This window comes from Schistocerca serialis, chromosome 1 (assembly GCF_023864345.2).
Source record: "Schistocerca serialis cubense isolate TAMUIC-IGC-003099 chromosome 1, iqSchSeri2.2, whole genome shotgun sequence".
Lineage (NCBI taxonomy): Eukaryota > Metazoa > Arthropoda > Insecta > Orthoptera > Acrididae > Schistocerca > Schistocerca serialis.
Genome location: NC_064638.1, coordinates 280160888 through 280177130, shown reverse-complemented (window position 1 = coordinate 280177130; position 16243 = coordinate 280160888). Strand labels below are relative to the sequence as shown.

The window sequence follows — 16243 nt, the reverse complement described above, 5'->3', positions numbered from 1 at the left end:
AAAAGGAAAAGAAAAAAAAGGAGAAACCGTGGTGTGAAAGTGTTCCGTGAAATGACTGATGCTTTACTACTGTTATTGTTATTATTCAAATGTTTTACATTTTCCTCCAAACCCCTACTCTGTGTTCTCCACATAATCCTTCAGTACATAGAATCTGTTGCTTAATAGGCACCTTTTAAGAGCCTTTTTACTAAGTTTGTTTCAGTAATTCTTTATTCTCCTTAGACAATTTACTGTACAGTTTTATTTCTTCGTGAAAAGTGCAGTTTCATTTTTATCATTTCTTGGTAAATATAAGTTTACTTTAGTTCTTATTCCATGGTCATGAACAGAGCTATTTGTGCAATAATTATGCTCTGGATATGTGGCTGACGTCGCCATAGCTGCTACTGCTCTCTTGGTTCATCTTCCTCCTTGTCCTCGTGATGATATTCCTCTCTCAGAAACTTCTTGATTCTTGAATGAAACTTTATTACTTCGCGATGCGAACTTATCACATTCCACAACACCTAATTTTCACACTCCGTGATTCACAATATTATAACTTCGTGATGCTATCCGCAAGCCAGGAAGTTCATTTCTTGAAAAATTCTGACTCTCCAATGAATTGCGACACTGTTCGTGTTTTTTATCTTCAGTACAGGTATTCCGAAAAACGCCGACTTGTATCCGCTGGCACGGCTTACTCATGGCTCCCCACCTCACTGGCTTAGTTTCAGTACCTTATGACGCTGCCAGTCTAGCAGAGTTCCAACTGTGGTAACTACTTTCCTACTCACAACAGTAGCGGTTTATGTTGCTATTTAAGAGATCGAGTTATTCATGTTAACTGCAGCGTCCCAATATCATAATTTGGAGCCCGAAATAAGAGGAATCTAACAGCCCCATTAGTGTTCATCTCCCCTACTCCTGGTGGTAGCTAGACTGCTGATAACACTTTGGAAATCACAATTAACTCCTACCGTTGATTTCATACGGTTTTGTACAAACACCCTCCACAATGCCCGACGGTTCCTACCGTCAGTAGATGAGGTCTGCCTTGTCTTGGTTTAGTTGTGGCAGTTGCTTTGCGTTTCCACTTTACAATCGTTCAACAGCAGTCGACTTCGACAATTTTAAAAGGGTTGAAAGGTCCCTGATTGGTTTATTTTTTAGGTAACATCCAATGAGTATCAAGTCACTGAGCTCTCTTGACTGAACCATTCTCCTATTACTGCTTTTCTACTGACATTACAGCACTCACTACCTCTTTCTGTACTGGCAGAATCGCCCCTCGTGAAATCCTGTGGTCAATTAAGTGTTACATAGTGGTGTCCTGATACTTTTGATGAGACGAGTTATATAAATAGTAATTATACTTAAAGTTAAACTTTCAAAACGCTGTAGAAATAACACCACTGGTCGGAATGACGTCAGATTGCAACGGAATATCATCGGAGAAGGGGGGAAACGTATGGCCCACGAAAAAACAAAATAGTGTGAAAATTGATCAATAGATTGCGCTGTTTCTGTCAGAATACGCAAATGAAAGCACCAGTCATGCGCACGACCCATTGAAGCTGGTTTAATCACCCCAAGTACACCCAGGTTCTATAATGCCCTCCAAATCCTCGAACGCCATGCGCTCTGCCTCGCCTTCCACCTTCTGTCCCCCATGCACATCCTCGATGACCTAATCCCCTTCTCCCACCTTCTCCTTTTCCTTGAACACATCTGCACCCTGTATATTGTCCGCCGCCTCGATCCCCCTCACCCCCTAGTGTCTCCCTTCCTCTCCACCCCCAGCCCATTACCACGCCTTTACTATTGTGTCCCACCCTCTCTCCATCTCCACAGCCTCCACCTCCTTTCCAAATGCGACTTCCTGCACCTGCCTCTCCCGGATGATGAGCTTCACCCTGACATCTACCCTTCCTAGCAACTCCAATCCTACCCTCCTCCTGCCTCCTCCTCAGGGTTCCCTCTCCTCCCCCTCTTCCTGAGCAGCTTTCCCCTCCTACGCCCCCTTCCTCTCCTGTGCTCCCTTCGGTGTCTCTGCACTCCCTCCTGCTTTGTCTTCCCTCTTCATCTCCCCCTATGCCCGTCTACTTCCTCTTGGTGCGCCCCCTGTTCCCCCATTTTCCTCTTCCACCCCCCCCCCCCCCATTACCTATTTTTCCTCCTCTCCGACCTCCAGTCCTTCGGCAGCTCCCTACTAGCGGTATTTATTCTTTCTGAGTTTTCCGTTGTTTACAGTGGTTTTAGTTTTTAAGAGTCTTACTCTGTGTGATTTTTATACTGTGGCCGTCTTTTAACTTATATTTGACTCCAGTGATTTTAATTACGCAACTAATTACCAGCTGTGTTATTTTAACACTATGTCGACTTTTTAAATGTCCTCTAGTATCCCCGTATATTTTACCCCCTCATCTCCATTTATGGGGCAGGGGAATTAAATTACAATAAACGAAGAAAAAAGAAAAGAAAACGGGCACACGGCTTTTCCTCCTTTCGCGTTCGGCATGACTGTCTCAATGCGTGATCGTGTTCTGCTTGTAAAGCTGTATTACAAGAACGATGACTGTGCACACGTCGCTCTGCAGAAGTTCGGGATTCTGAAGGGTTTGAAAGAAGGCGTTGGTCCGATGACAGCCGTGGGTCTGGAGAAGATGATTCGGAAATTCGAAAAGACAGGTTCTTTCGGTGTGCAACCTGGTAGAGGGAGGAAACGAATTGATTCCACGCCAGTGGAAACAGTGGCCACAGCAATGCAGGAGGAGACGAGTGGTGGTGTGCAAACGTGTAGTGCACGGAGAATTACCCGAACATTGGACATACTGTGAGCACAGTGAGTAAAATCCAAGGAAACACCCTTCTTTGCTATCCATTCAAAATTACCCAAGCGCACGAGGCTTGCTGTTGACTTGCCAGCAAGGGAGACCCTTGCTTTAGAATTTCTTGCTCCCATGGAAGTGGACAATTGTTGGCTGTGGAAGATTTTGTGGACAGATGAAGCCCACTTCCATCTGACGGGATATGCCAATACACAGAATTGTCGAATATGGGCAACGGAAAATCCACAACCAAATCAACCAGTACCACTACATCCTGAAAAGGTCACGTGTGGTGCGAGTTTACGGTATCATTTTTCCTAGGGCGTATACCGTCACTGGCAAGCGCTATGAGTGTCTTTTGCGCAACCGCGTCATTCCAGCCCTCCAACAGTGTGGATGTGTGGGTGGGATCACTTTTATGCAAGACGGCGCACCTCCGCCCACTGAAAATCCTGTTAAGCAGCTGCTGAAGCTCCATTTCGGAAATGCTAGAATTATCAGCCGCCATTTCCCTACAGCCTGGCAGTCCCGATCGCTTATCTTAATCCGTGTCACTTCTGGCTGTGGGGCTGTCTGAAAGAGTTGTGTTTAGTGTTCCGATTGCAAACTTAGCTGTACTGAATGTGACCCCGGAAACACTTCGATCAGTTGTGGAACATGCAGTTTCTCGGTTTCAACTTGTTACGAAAAACGATGTACAGCATATTGAACATGTTTTGCGCCAGTCTCACGGAAATTAATAATCCGATTTGATTTTGATTGATGCTTTTTAAGCGGTTTTGGGCCTCGCGACAATTAAAAACAGATTTTTCCCATCCGATGTTATATGACTTTGCCGTGGTGGATGGGCATACGTAACTAACAGTATCACACCTGTACACCGATGCACACTCAGTAGTAGTCTGTTTAACGTCAAACGTACACTTAAGGCATGGTTGTATGATTCATTTGTCATTTGTAGTCGACCACTATTAAATTATGATGCTTACAGCTCCATCTATTGGTACATTTTGTAACTATTTACTTTTCTTCTCCCATACGTTTTCCCCATTCTCTGATAATTTTCCGATGCAATATGACGTCATTTTGACCAGTGGTGTTATTTCAACAGCGGTTTGAAAGTTTAATTATAAGCACCCTGTACTGCAGCACATTCGCGAACGGCCCCACTGAGCGATGTGGCGCAGTGGTTGGCACACTGAACTCACAATGGGAAGAACAACGATTCGAATCACTTTTCGGCAATCCAGATTTAGGTTTTTCGTGATTTCTCCAAATCGCACCCGGCAAATGCTGGGACAATTCCTTTGAGCAGATCACGGCCAATTTCCTTCCTGCTCCTTTCATAATCCGGGCTTCTGCTACATCTCTAACGTTCGCGCTGTCGATAGGACGTTAAACTTTAATCTTTCTTCTTTCTTTTTCAAACACGGTCAAAGATCTTTCGATGTTATTAACTAAGTCATCTACATATATTGTGATCAGTAATGGTGCTACATCAGTCTCTAGATGTATGCCTGAAGTTACTTTAAGATCTTTCTCCTTTAATAATGATATGCTGTGTCATGTTTTGAAACGTCCCCTTAGAAAAATCAGAACGACAGTGCTGGAAAACCTCCTACGTTATTTGATTTTCAAACAGCTGAGCAAAACTGAACGTACTCAGACATTTCTCTCTTTACTTATTCTGATCATCACTAAACTGACACACAATATTTTTAGCGCAACGCAATCTGACTTTCAGTCATCCCTACAAAAGGATGGCCCTGACTAACAATAACCTATACCTTTCATGAATCACTTACCTCACAAAAATCTTCGTTAGTCGAACTACTGCAATACAACGAGCGCCAATACTCCCAGCTAAATAAAAGATTCTAACTACTGAAGGTACTAACTGCAGATAGGCATAGTTAGTAAATGAAAGATTTTGGTAGAGAACAAACAATGTATTTACCTTAAAAGCGTTCAAAACATCCAGTTCGCTACGCGCTGTTCAAATCCCATTGCCCAACACTACACAAGCGAATATTTGAACAATGGGTCCAACCAGCCACAGACTGCACACAGCACAGTTAGTGATTTTCATACAGAGCGCTACGTGGCGTTACCAACATAAAAATCTAAACAGCCTACTTACAGTTTGCTAGGAATTCTGCAATCCAAACAGGAAGCTAGTCTGATAGTCCGCATGCTGGTGTATTGTTCATAAGGCTACTATGAGGAAGTGAATCGATCGCCTTCCGGAATTCAAAGACCACGGCATCAACCCAAGCGTCAGTATCTGCTGTTTGCTAGGTCTCGTGGTCGAACAGGAGTTGACTTTCACACGAACGTTGTTTACGGAATCTATGTTGATTACTGCAGTGTAGATATTCGGTCTCCAGCCAAATCATGATAGTGAACATTTCTGACCACTTGTATCTTGTCACGAAGTAGTTTTCTGCCGCCTGTACAATTTCGATGTTGGAGGTCTGAATCATTCTGTATGTCGTTGTGCCTTTAAATTATGCTAGGTTCAGATGGTCCATTGTACCTTGTGGCGTCCCGGCACTCCAACCACGTGCTGATATTGTCGACGCCGTAGAGCTGCTACTGCCACAGCTCTCGCAGTGGAGTTGAGACACGATGCGCCATGACGTAGGTCCCCGTTGGTGAACTGGATACAGAAATGCGAACTCGTACGATGTGTGCTTCCTCTGGTTTAAGATTGAATGATTCATTGCCCGGATATGCAGTAGTTGTTAGATCTTATCTCATCCGCATCGTACACACCACCAATTGCGAGGAAACATTGTGGTTATGAGTCTTCTCGTACGTTGTTGGCTCGTTGCTATGGAGTTGCTGAACCTGTATGAAGCGAGATCCACAGATACTCTTTGATCACGTCTGAGTGAACCTACGCCGTAATGTTAAAAAAAAAGTTCAAAAGTTCTCTTTTCGATTTATGAAGTAGGTATTTTGATATTCAGATTAAATTGTCCCTGCTGAACAGTCGTTAGTTAACTATGATTGATTAAATCACTTAATAATGTAGTCCACGCTTGATATTTCACTTGAAACGAACAGTTTATTATTCCTTGGCCACTAAATACTTTATAACCTTCGCACCACACGCACACGCAGTTGGTTGGTAAAGTCAGTTGTATTAAAAATAAGTTTCTTGACAATTACGAGAACTTGACTCTTCAGCGTAATTGTATTATCTTCGTGAAGTCGTGTAATTGTGTCCTACTCGAGACTAATTGAGTGTAGTCCTTTGATATACTATCTACTCTTCTTTCAGTTCCAACTATTTGAAAGTCAAGTCCAATATTCACTAGTTTCGTCAATTAAGTTCAATTAACCCGTTATGCACGGTTAAACGCGTCTATCAGTTCCTGTCTGTGCTTAGAAAATCAGTTTACGAAGTTCGTGAATCACGTCACGCAAAACAATCTCGTCGCGTTCCGTACTCTCAGCAACTAAGACAAGAATTGTTCTCGCACGTCTTTACAGGACGAGGGCCACCAATCGACTTCTTCTGTGAAAGAGTATTGTAGGCGCATTGAATTTCTCCGTTGTGCTTACAACTCTCTTCCACATAAAAGTTATCTCTGACTAACATGACCTTAGCTTCCAAGATATTAATGGCAATTATCACTTTGATATTTGTCCATTAACTAAATCTGAGGTTTATTCCTCCTCTTTTCATAACAAAAACTCTCAGTGATGTATAATGTCGTTGTTATCAAAACTTCTTGGTGTTAGCTTATCGGCAAAGATGTCGTATTTGCCAAGATAACTCTTCCCTACTTCATATTATGATATTCTATCTTAATTGACCTTAAGGGGGTCGTTGGCGTGTTATAACCTGTTGAAGCTAGTAATGCTAAATAAACAAAACCGGATTTTGAATGTGTTCACAGCTGAGCCTGTACGGCGACTCGGCCTGGACGTGGAACGCAAAGAGGCGCCAGTACTACTTGCACCAGCTGGGGGAACACCAGCCGGACCTCAACTTGCGCAACAAACACGTCCAACAGGAACTCAAGGTAAAGACTCCCAAGTTCGTACTGGATTATTATGTTAAGCACGCAACTGATGGAATGAGCTATGTGCAGAACAACATTCTACCCCGGGCGTACTGATGAAACTGACACTGAATTACGTTTTATTTTAGTTTAAAGTAAGGTCTAATGTTTAACCAAATACTAATCAATTCTTTGCCATAGTACACTACTGGACATTAAAATTGCTACTCCAAGAAGAAATGCAGATGATAAACGGGTATTTATTGGACAAATATATTATACTAGAACTGACATGTGATTACATTTTCACGCAATTTGGGAGCATAGATGCTGAGAAATCAGTACCCAAAACAACCATCTCTGGCCGTAATAACGGCCTTGATACGTCTGGGCATTGAGTCAAACAGAGCTTGGATGGCGTGTACAGGTACAGCTGCCCATGCAGCTTCAACACGATACCACAGTTCATCAAGAGTAGTGACTGGCGTATTGTGACGAGCCAGTTGCTCGGCCACCATTGACCAGACGTTTTCAATTGGTGAGAGATCTTGAGAATGTGCTGGCCAGGGCAGCAGTCGAACGTTTGCTGTATCCAGAAAGGCCCGTACAGGACCTACAACAGGCGGTCGTGCAGTATCCTGCTGAAATGTAGGGTTTCGCAGGGATCGAATGAAGGGTAGAACCATGGGTCGTAACACGTCTGAAATGTAACGTCCACTGTTCAAAATGCCGTCAATGCGATCGAGTGGTGACCGAGACGTGTAACCAATGGCACCCCATACCATCACGAGATGACGAATACACGCTTCCAATGTGCGTTCACCGCGATGTCGCCAAACGCAGATGCGACCATCATGATGCTGTAAACAGATCCTGGATTCATCCGAAAAAATGACGTTTTGCCATTCGTGCACCCAGGTTCGTCGTTGAGTACACCATCGCTGGCGCTCCTGTCTGTGATGCAGCGTCAAGGGTAACCGCAGCCATGGTCTCCGAGCTGATAGTCCATGCTGCTGTAAACGTTGTCGAACTGTTTGTGCAGATGGTTGTTGTCTTGCAAACGTCCCCATCTGTTGACTCAGGGATCGAGACGTGGCTGCACGATCCGTTACAGCCATGCGGATAAGATGCCTGTCATCTCGACTGCTAGAGATACAAGGCCGTTGGGATCCAGCACGGCGTTCCGTATTACCCTCCTGAACCCACCGATTCCATATTCTGCTAACAGTCATTGGACCTAGACCAACGCGAGCAGCAATGTCGCGATACGATAAACCGCAATCGCGATATGCCAGAATCCGACATTTATCAAAGTAGGAAACGTGATAGTACTCATTTCTCCTCCTTACATGAGGCATCACAACAACGTTTCACCAGGCAACCCCGGTCAACTGCTGTTTTTGTATGAGGAGTCGGTTGGAAACTTTCCTCATGTCAGCACGTTGTAGGTGTCGCCACCGGCGCCAACCTTGTGTGAATGCTCTGAAAAGCATTTGCATATCACAGTATCTTCTTCCTGTCGGTTAAATTTCACGTCTGTAGCACGTCGTCTTCGTGGTGTGGCAATTTTAATGGCCAGTAGTGTACGTTTTATTGGAAGTTTCACATCGCGTGCTCAATAGAGTCCATAATGGTCGATTTAACGATGTTAATGTAGAGTGATATACATCATAGTGTCGTCCAACAACAGCACCATCTCAAGCATATGGACACTGAAAAATTTTGAAATTGTGGCGACTAGCTTTTCAAAAGAATTTTATAAGATTAAAAGGATTGTAATCCGACCTCCAAAGTTCAGATTGTTGTAGCTCGTTTCTGGTGATCCACCGCTATGTTGGGTCTTAAATAAAGACAGCCTGAAAATAATAATTTAAGAACATAAAAAATCATGTGTGGGACCTCAGAATACGCAACTGACTTTGAGCTGATAATAATGGTTTCCCTCCTGATGTTGCCGGGCAACATAAGACTTTCTGTAAACGTGGCGTCATTTTGATGTCACACACAATATCGACAGACGTAGGAGCTTCTACTGACTTTCGTTAGTATCCTATGCAGGTCTCTTTCACATGGCTATCAACTCACCCATGTCGTTAGCGGCAGAGATATACCAAGTGGAATTGACAATGGTTTACAGGAAGTCTTGTGAGATGAATGTTACTCGCGAAACATGTGTGTCAACAAAGAATATGAATTTTATTGCTTTTAGTTTCACTTGCAGCAATTTAAGCTGTCCTCTTAGGTTCCCACCTAATGACACAGGCGGAACTCCTCACATATTCAAAAGCATACAGCCAGTTACTTGTGTCATCCTTGGTTCTCTAATCAGACAGAAATGTTAAATAACATCGAATATTGCGGATCGTGCTTGTATTACATTCATAAGAAGGTTCCATAATGTGTTAACGACGCTAAGCTGCAAAAAAAGTTACCAAGTAGCAGGTTGCGAACCTCTATCCTACAACTCCATAAAACACAGCATATTCATGTGATATTTGACTCATGTATTGTTGATCACAATGTCTCTTGAAAACTTGTATCTTCGATGCGCTATTAACTGAAATTTAATGACAGGGGATATGTGTCTGTGGTACATTTTCAATGCGTCGTTGCCTGAAGACAGCATATTGCAAGTTATAATACAAAGTAGCTAAATATACCAAAATGAATATGACATCTGCTGCAGCAATTGTCGATATTGCGCGTAACGTCAAAATGTCATCACGTTTGCAGGAAGTGTTGTGAGAAGAATATTACCTACACGGAGGTGAAAAAAGGAGGTGACACTACAGCTGTACGTTGTTTTGAAGCCACAGTGGGCTGGGTTGTCGCCATTTTAAGTAGCCCAAACCATTTAGCAGACTACTGTTTGCAATTGCTTCTTGTTCATAATTTTTGTCGTGTGGGCGCAATCATTGTTTTAAATACTAAATTACAGAGCTTACATGAATAACATAGTGACAGGAAGACAATTTCACTTTTCTATTCTGGAATGCGTATTTGCTCTAGTGATAACGACACATTTGGGGTCGTTAACGTAACCTGTTTTTTGCTGCTATATTTAGGATAACCAGAAACAGAAGGAAGTGATGTGAAAATCATGCTTTAGTAATCCATTTAATTCCACTTTTAATGCATTTGTATCGATAGTAAATGAAACTGGAAATCCGAAAACAGTGCTTGTTTGCTTACTGATATCGGTAATGCTTCTCGTTCGTTACATTTTCCCCTTTCAGCTAGTATGCACAACATTTTTAGTGATCACGTTTGCAAATAATTTACGTACGTGTTCTTTGTCAGCCCATAAACGTGTGCAATGAGGAAGAAGCAAGACTTGCTATCATATCTTGTGTATGTCAGAAAAGTGAATGATTATTGTAACGTCAAAGGAGTAGAACTGCGTAGAGTTATACCACCTTGCAGAACAGAGTTCTTGTTTTATTTGTTTCTGAGCGTATTAGTCTCACTGTAATTTACCCATCTTCTCACTTTGAAACTTTACCGATGATACGTCATTCAGTGTGTGACCAATCATACTAACTTACAGGGTAAAATAGCGATATAATTTTGTAAACATCTTCCAGCCTTGAGAAATGCTATAAATGTGATTAAGGGAATTGTCTCAAATGCCTAAGACCCCTTAAAATCGACATTTTGCTTTAACATGTACGTGAGTAAATTTTTAGCAAGGACAGGATAACGTTTGTAAGATTAGGCTTACCTTTCCAACAGTAGCTTGTTTGCTTCTTTTCCCAGAATGTCTCTCGCCAGTAACTCTGTCAGTTTTTCAGGAATAAGCAAACATAGCACTGTTGGAATGTACGTCTACTTTGATAATTTGCTTGATTTTACTTCTGAATTTCATTTTGAGGTTTTGAAAGTATATAAATCTAAAGCATACTTTGTGATACACCAACAGTTAGTTACTTCAATGTTTAGTTAAATCGTGATGATATGGAACAAGTCATTATATACTGACACCAATTTTATGTAAATATGCCTCCCTGCTGATGATTTGTTAGTTTTTATGTTTTATGATTAAAGACAGACAGATGTTAGTCATTAATTCCTACCCATCACAGTTTAACACTACAATAATAAATAATCTTCTGAGAAATAGGAGGAGTTACAAAGAGAAACGTTTTCAGTTTAGTTTCAAATTTTACTTTCCTTTGTGTTAGGCATTTTGTACCAGTGGGTAAGTGATCAAAACTTCTTGTTGCACCATTGTGAATGCCTGTTTGTGGTGCAGACAACATTAGTGCGGGGCAATGAACGTCATTTCTATCTTCTGGTATTGTAATTATGTACAGCATTGTTTCTGTTGAAGTGCAGTTGATTATTTACGAGTACAAGAAACTTCATGAAGGACTAACTATATTGTGAAACGGATAGACTGCTACTCACACACCTAGTAGAAGGCAGGCACGACGAAAAGAGTGTTACATAAATTTTCAGTCAAAGTCTTCTTCAGAAAGGAAACAGAGCACACATACACATTCATACAGTTACACAAAAACACACACACACACACACACACACACACACACACACACACACACACACACACACACATTAAAACCGCTGATACAGTGTGACTCGGCCGTCGGAGAGTTTGCAGCTTGGAAGGCAATGAGAAACACAGGAAAGGAGACTAAGAACGGACAATGAGTAAAGTAAGGCAAATCTAAAGCCAAATAATAGAAATAAAACCGTTACAATGAAAGTAAACAGTGCAACAATAATTCATGTATTCGAAAGAAAATATTGCTTGAATTGCTCCACTTACGGATAAAATGTGATTCCTTTAAACTTCAGATTACGATCGGATCGCACCAGTAAACAGCGCAAGCTGGCATCTATGATGAAACAACTACGTATCCAGACAATCAAAGCAGCCAAATGGTCGAAAGTGGGCACGGGCACATCAGAGCGACGTCACGGGAAAGTATTAAAGCGGAGAACCATGGAGGTATGAATGCGGTGAACCTAATGTATTGGGCTAGTTATGATGGCGGACATCAGCTTCAAGTTTGTGACGTAGTGAAACTTTTTTTTTTACCTCCATGGTTACCTGGCGTCGCTCAACACCCAATCCATAGCATGCGCTCATTAGACTCTTAATTCCAATCAAAAGGTCTTGTAATTCTTCTTTACTTTCACTGAGGATAGCAAAGTCATCAGCAAATCCTATAATTAATATCCTTTCACCCTGAATTTTAGTCCTACTTCATTTCAGTCACTGCCTCTCCGAACACTCTTTTAATCCCACCACTTCGTTCTTGGTCTTCCATTCTTATGATCTCCTTTTGGTTCTTGTACGTATAGTGTGCTGTACATCTTTCCCTATACATTAAGTATATCGTTCTGAGAATTTTGAACATCATGCATCATATTAAATTGTTGAACGCTCTCTTTAGACCGACAGATCCTATGGATGTATCTTCCGTTTTCGTAAGTCTTGCTTCCATCACCAAACTGCTTTTCCGTGACTTTACCTTTCCTAAGGCCAAATTAATCTTCATGTAATAGAGGCTCGACTTCTTTTCCATCCTTTCGTGTAATATTCCTCTCAGGAACTTGGCTGGAAGCGCTGTTATACTTACTGTTCGACAATCCTGACAGTTACGTGCCCCTTGCTATCTTCTGAGTTGTGTGAATGATATTTTCCCGAAGGTCTGATGGTACATCACCAGTCTCGCACGAGTAGGTTCTACAAACGAATTTAAATAGTTGGCTGGTTGCCACTTCTCCAAAAGATTCCAGATTTTCCGAAGGAATGTTACTTATCCCTTCTACCCTATTTAATCGCAAGTCATCCGGAAGTTTGTGGGCGAGCTGTTCTAGGCGCTTCAGTCCGGAACCGCGCTGCTGCTACGGTGGCAGATTCGAATCCTGCCTCGGGCATGGATGTGTGTGATGTCCTTAGGTTAGTTACGTTTAAGTAGTTCTAAGTCTAGGGGACGGATGACCTCGAAGTTAAGTCCCATAGTGCTTGGATCCATTTGAACCATTATGAGCGGGAAGTTCGTTACGCTCTGACTCTAATACTGGATCCCTATGTCGTCCACACTGACTCCCATTTCTTCTTCTATTACGTCAGCAGTCAAGTCCTCCCTCTCATACAGACCTCCAATATACTCTTTTCCTCCTATGCTTAACAGTGGAATTTTCAGTGCATTCGTAATGTTGACGACTTTGCTTTTAATTTCATAAGAAGGATGTTTTGACTTCTCTATATGCTAAATCAGCCCTTCCGATGACCACTCCTTTTCCAATTTCGTCACGCTTTTCCTGCAATCTTTTCGGCATAGTTTTCTGCACTCCCTGTTTATTTCTTTTGTAAGTGACTTATATTAGTGAAGACTAACCTGGTCAGGGGGGAGAGATGGCGGCCTTAATGTGAATTATTAAATAAAAAATTTTTAAATTAAAAACTTTTAATGCCTAGACCTCAATTTTCCTATCACAATTAAAGTTCGATAACTACACTCCTGGAAATGGAAAAAAGAACACATTGACACCGGTGTGTCAGACCCACCATACTTGCTCCGGACACTGCGAGAGGGCTGTACAAGCAATGATCACACGCACGGCACAGCGAACACACCAGGAACCGCGGTGTTGGCCGTCGAATGGCGCTAGCTGCGCAGCATTTGTGCACCGCCGCCGTCAGTGTCAGCCAGTTTGCCGTGGCATACGGAGCTCCATCGCAGTCTTTAACACTGGTAGCATGCCGCGACAGCGTGGACGTGAACCGTATGTGCAGTTGACGGACTTTGAGCGAGGGCGTATAGTGGGCATCCGGGAGGCCGGGTGGACGTACCGCCGAATTGCTCAACACGTGGGGCGTGAGGTCTCCACAGTACATCGATATTATCGCCAGTGGTCGGCGGAAGGTGCACGTGCCTGTCGACCTGGGACCGGACCGCAGCGACGCACGGATACACGCCAAGACCGTAGGATCCTACGCAGTGCCGTAGGGGACCGCACCGCCACTTCCCAGCAAATTAGGGACACTGTTGCTCCTGGGGTATCGGCGAGGACCATTCGCAACCGTCTCTACGAAGCTGGGCTACGGTCTCGCACACCGTTAGGCCGTCTTTCGCTCACACCCCAACATCGTGCAGCCCGCCTCCAGTGGTGTCGCGACAGGCGTGAATGGAGGGACGAATGGAGACGTGTCGTCTTCAGCGATGAGAGTCGCTTCTGCCTTGGTGCCAATGATGGTCGTATGCGTGTTTGGCGCCGTGCAGGTGAGTGCCACAATCAGGACTGCATACGACCGAGGCACACAGGGCCAACACCCGGCATCATGGTGTGGGGAGCGATCTCCTACACTGGCCGTACACCACTGGTGATCGTCGAGGGGACACTGAATAGTGCACGGTACATCCAAACCGTCATCGAACCCATCGTTCTACCATTCCTAGACCGGCAAGGGAACTTGCTGTTCCAGCAGGACAATGCACGTCCGCATGTATCCCGTGCCACCCAACGTGCTCTAGAAGGTGTAAGTCAACTACCCTGGCCAGCAAGATCTCCGGATCTGTCCCCCATTGAGCATGTTTGGGACTGGATGAAGCGTCGTCTCACGCGGTCTGCACGTCCAGCACGAACGCTGGTCCAATTGAGGCGCCAGGTGGAAATGGCATGGCAAGCCGTTCCACAGGACTACATCCAGCATCTCTACGATCGTCTCCATGGGAGAATAGCAGCCTGCATTGCTGCGAAAGGTGGATATACACTGTACTAGTGCCGACATTGTGCATGCTCTGTTGCCTGTGTCTATGTGCCTGTGGATCTGTCAGTGTGATCATGTGATGTATCTGACCCCAGGAATGTGTCAATAAAGTTTCCCCTTCCTGGGACAATGAATTCTCGGTGTTCTTATTTCAATTTCCAGGAGTGTAGTTTCGGTTGCTATCTACAATCATCTTCAGGATAGTTCTAAATATGAAAAAGCAGAAAAAAAGCATTGGAAAGGATCTTAGCTGTAGTCATGCAATAACATACATTCGTAAGTACCACAACTGTTTATTGTTATTGTTTTGGTTCTTACGAGTGGATGGTGTTGCATGACTCCAGATAATGATGCTTTCAAATGTTTATCAACCGCCTTTTCGTATTTGGAACGATCTGAAGGTGGTTGCAGACAGCACCCAAACTAGTTATCGAACTCCAATTGTGTTACGAAATTTCGGGCTAGGGATTAAAAGTTTCTACTTTTAAATTTTTTTTATTAATAAGTGTATGGCTGTGGTCCTGTCTTCCGTTGAACCTCGTCTACGTTCTGGCCTACGTCCTGACCTACACCCACTGACAACGTCTGGTCAAGGGATTCCAATCGACAGCCGCTGCTACTGATCAGCTCTACCGTTGAGGTGAAGCAGCAGGGTTCGTCGTTCCCTTATCTGTCGGGATAGCTCAGACCAATTCGCTACCCAGCCCGGTGAAAGCCATTTTTGCTGCTTGAGGTATTCTTCCTACACTACTATGTACGTGAAAAAGGATAATTCCTTATTTATTGTCTTTCCAGGTATTGTAGCTTCAAAGGCCACCAATGTATATGACGATGTACCGGGCTATCCATCACTCTCAGTCATGCAGAACGGGAAATATTGTGCGACAATTTTCGTCGCTATACCTGGACCAGCACTAAATCCAGGAAATCCTTTTGGTGTATTTTATGAACTTTAAAATATTTTATATGTAGAACTGAAACAATAGATGTATTTTTTTTATTCAGCGGCCGTATGCACTGAGGTGCCAAAAATCACGCGATTGCGACATGCTTATACGCTGATGGCTGTAGTACCTCGTACACGAGATATAAAAGGGCAGTGCATTGGCGGAGCTGTCATTTGTACTCAGGTCATTCATGTGAAAAGGTTTCCGAGTTGATTATGGCCGCACGACGGGAATTACCAGACTTTGAATGCGGAATGGTAGTTGCAGCTAGACGCATGGGACATTCCTTTCCGGAAATCATTAGGAAGTACAATATTCTGAGATCCACAGTGTCAAGAGTGTGTCGAAAATACCATATTTCAGGTGTTACCTTTCATTACGGGCAACTTAACGACCAAGGGCAGCGGCGTTTGCTTACAAGGGAACCTCCCCATCGCACCTCCCCCAGATTTAGTTATAAGTTGGCACAGTGGATAGGCCTTGAAAAACTGAACACACATCAATCGAGAAAACAGGAATAAGTTGTGTGGAACTATGAAAAAATGAGCAAAATATATAAACTGAGTAGTCCATGTGCAAGATAAGCAACATCAAGTATAACGCAAACACAGGAGAGTCGTGGTCCCGTGGTTAGTGTGAGTAGCCGAGGAACGAGAGGTCCTTGGTTCAAGTCTTCCCGCGAGTGAAAAGTTTAATTTTTTATTTTCAGTTTATGTGACAAACTAT

At 43.3% G+C, this 16243-nt stretch overlaps 1 protein-coding gene across 5 annotated transcripts in view; it reads left to right on the top strand.

The window, feature by feature from the left end:
- Nucleotides 1–16243, top strand: part of LOC126468213 (titin homolog) — a 224813-nt gene that overhangs the window by 113729 nt on the left and 94841 nt on the right. For all 5 annotated transcript variants that reach the window (XM_050096532.1, XM_050096531.1, XM_050096533.1 and 2 more), the window contains exon 5: nt 6722–6847. In XM_050096532.1, the coding sequence (XP_049952489.1) occupies nt 6722–6847 (126 nt within the window). The remainder of the gene's footprint in view (nt 1–6721; nt 6848–16243) is intronic.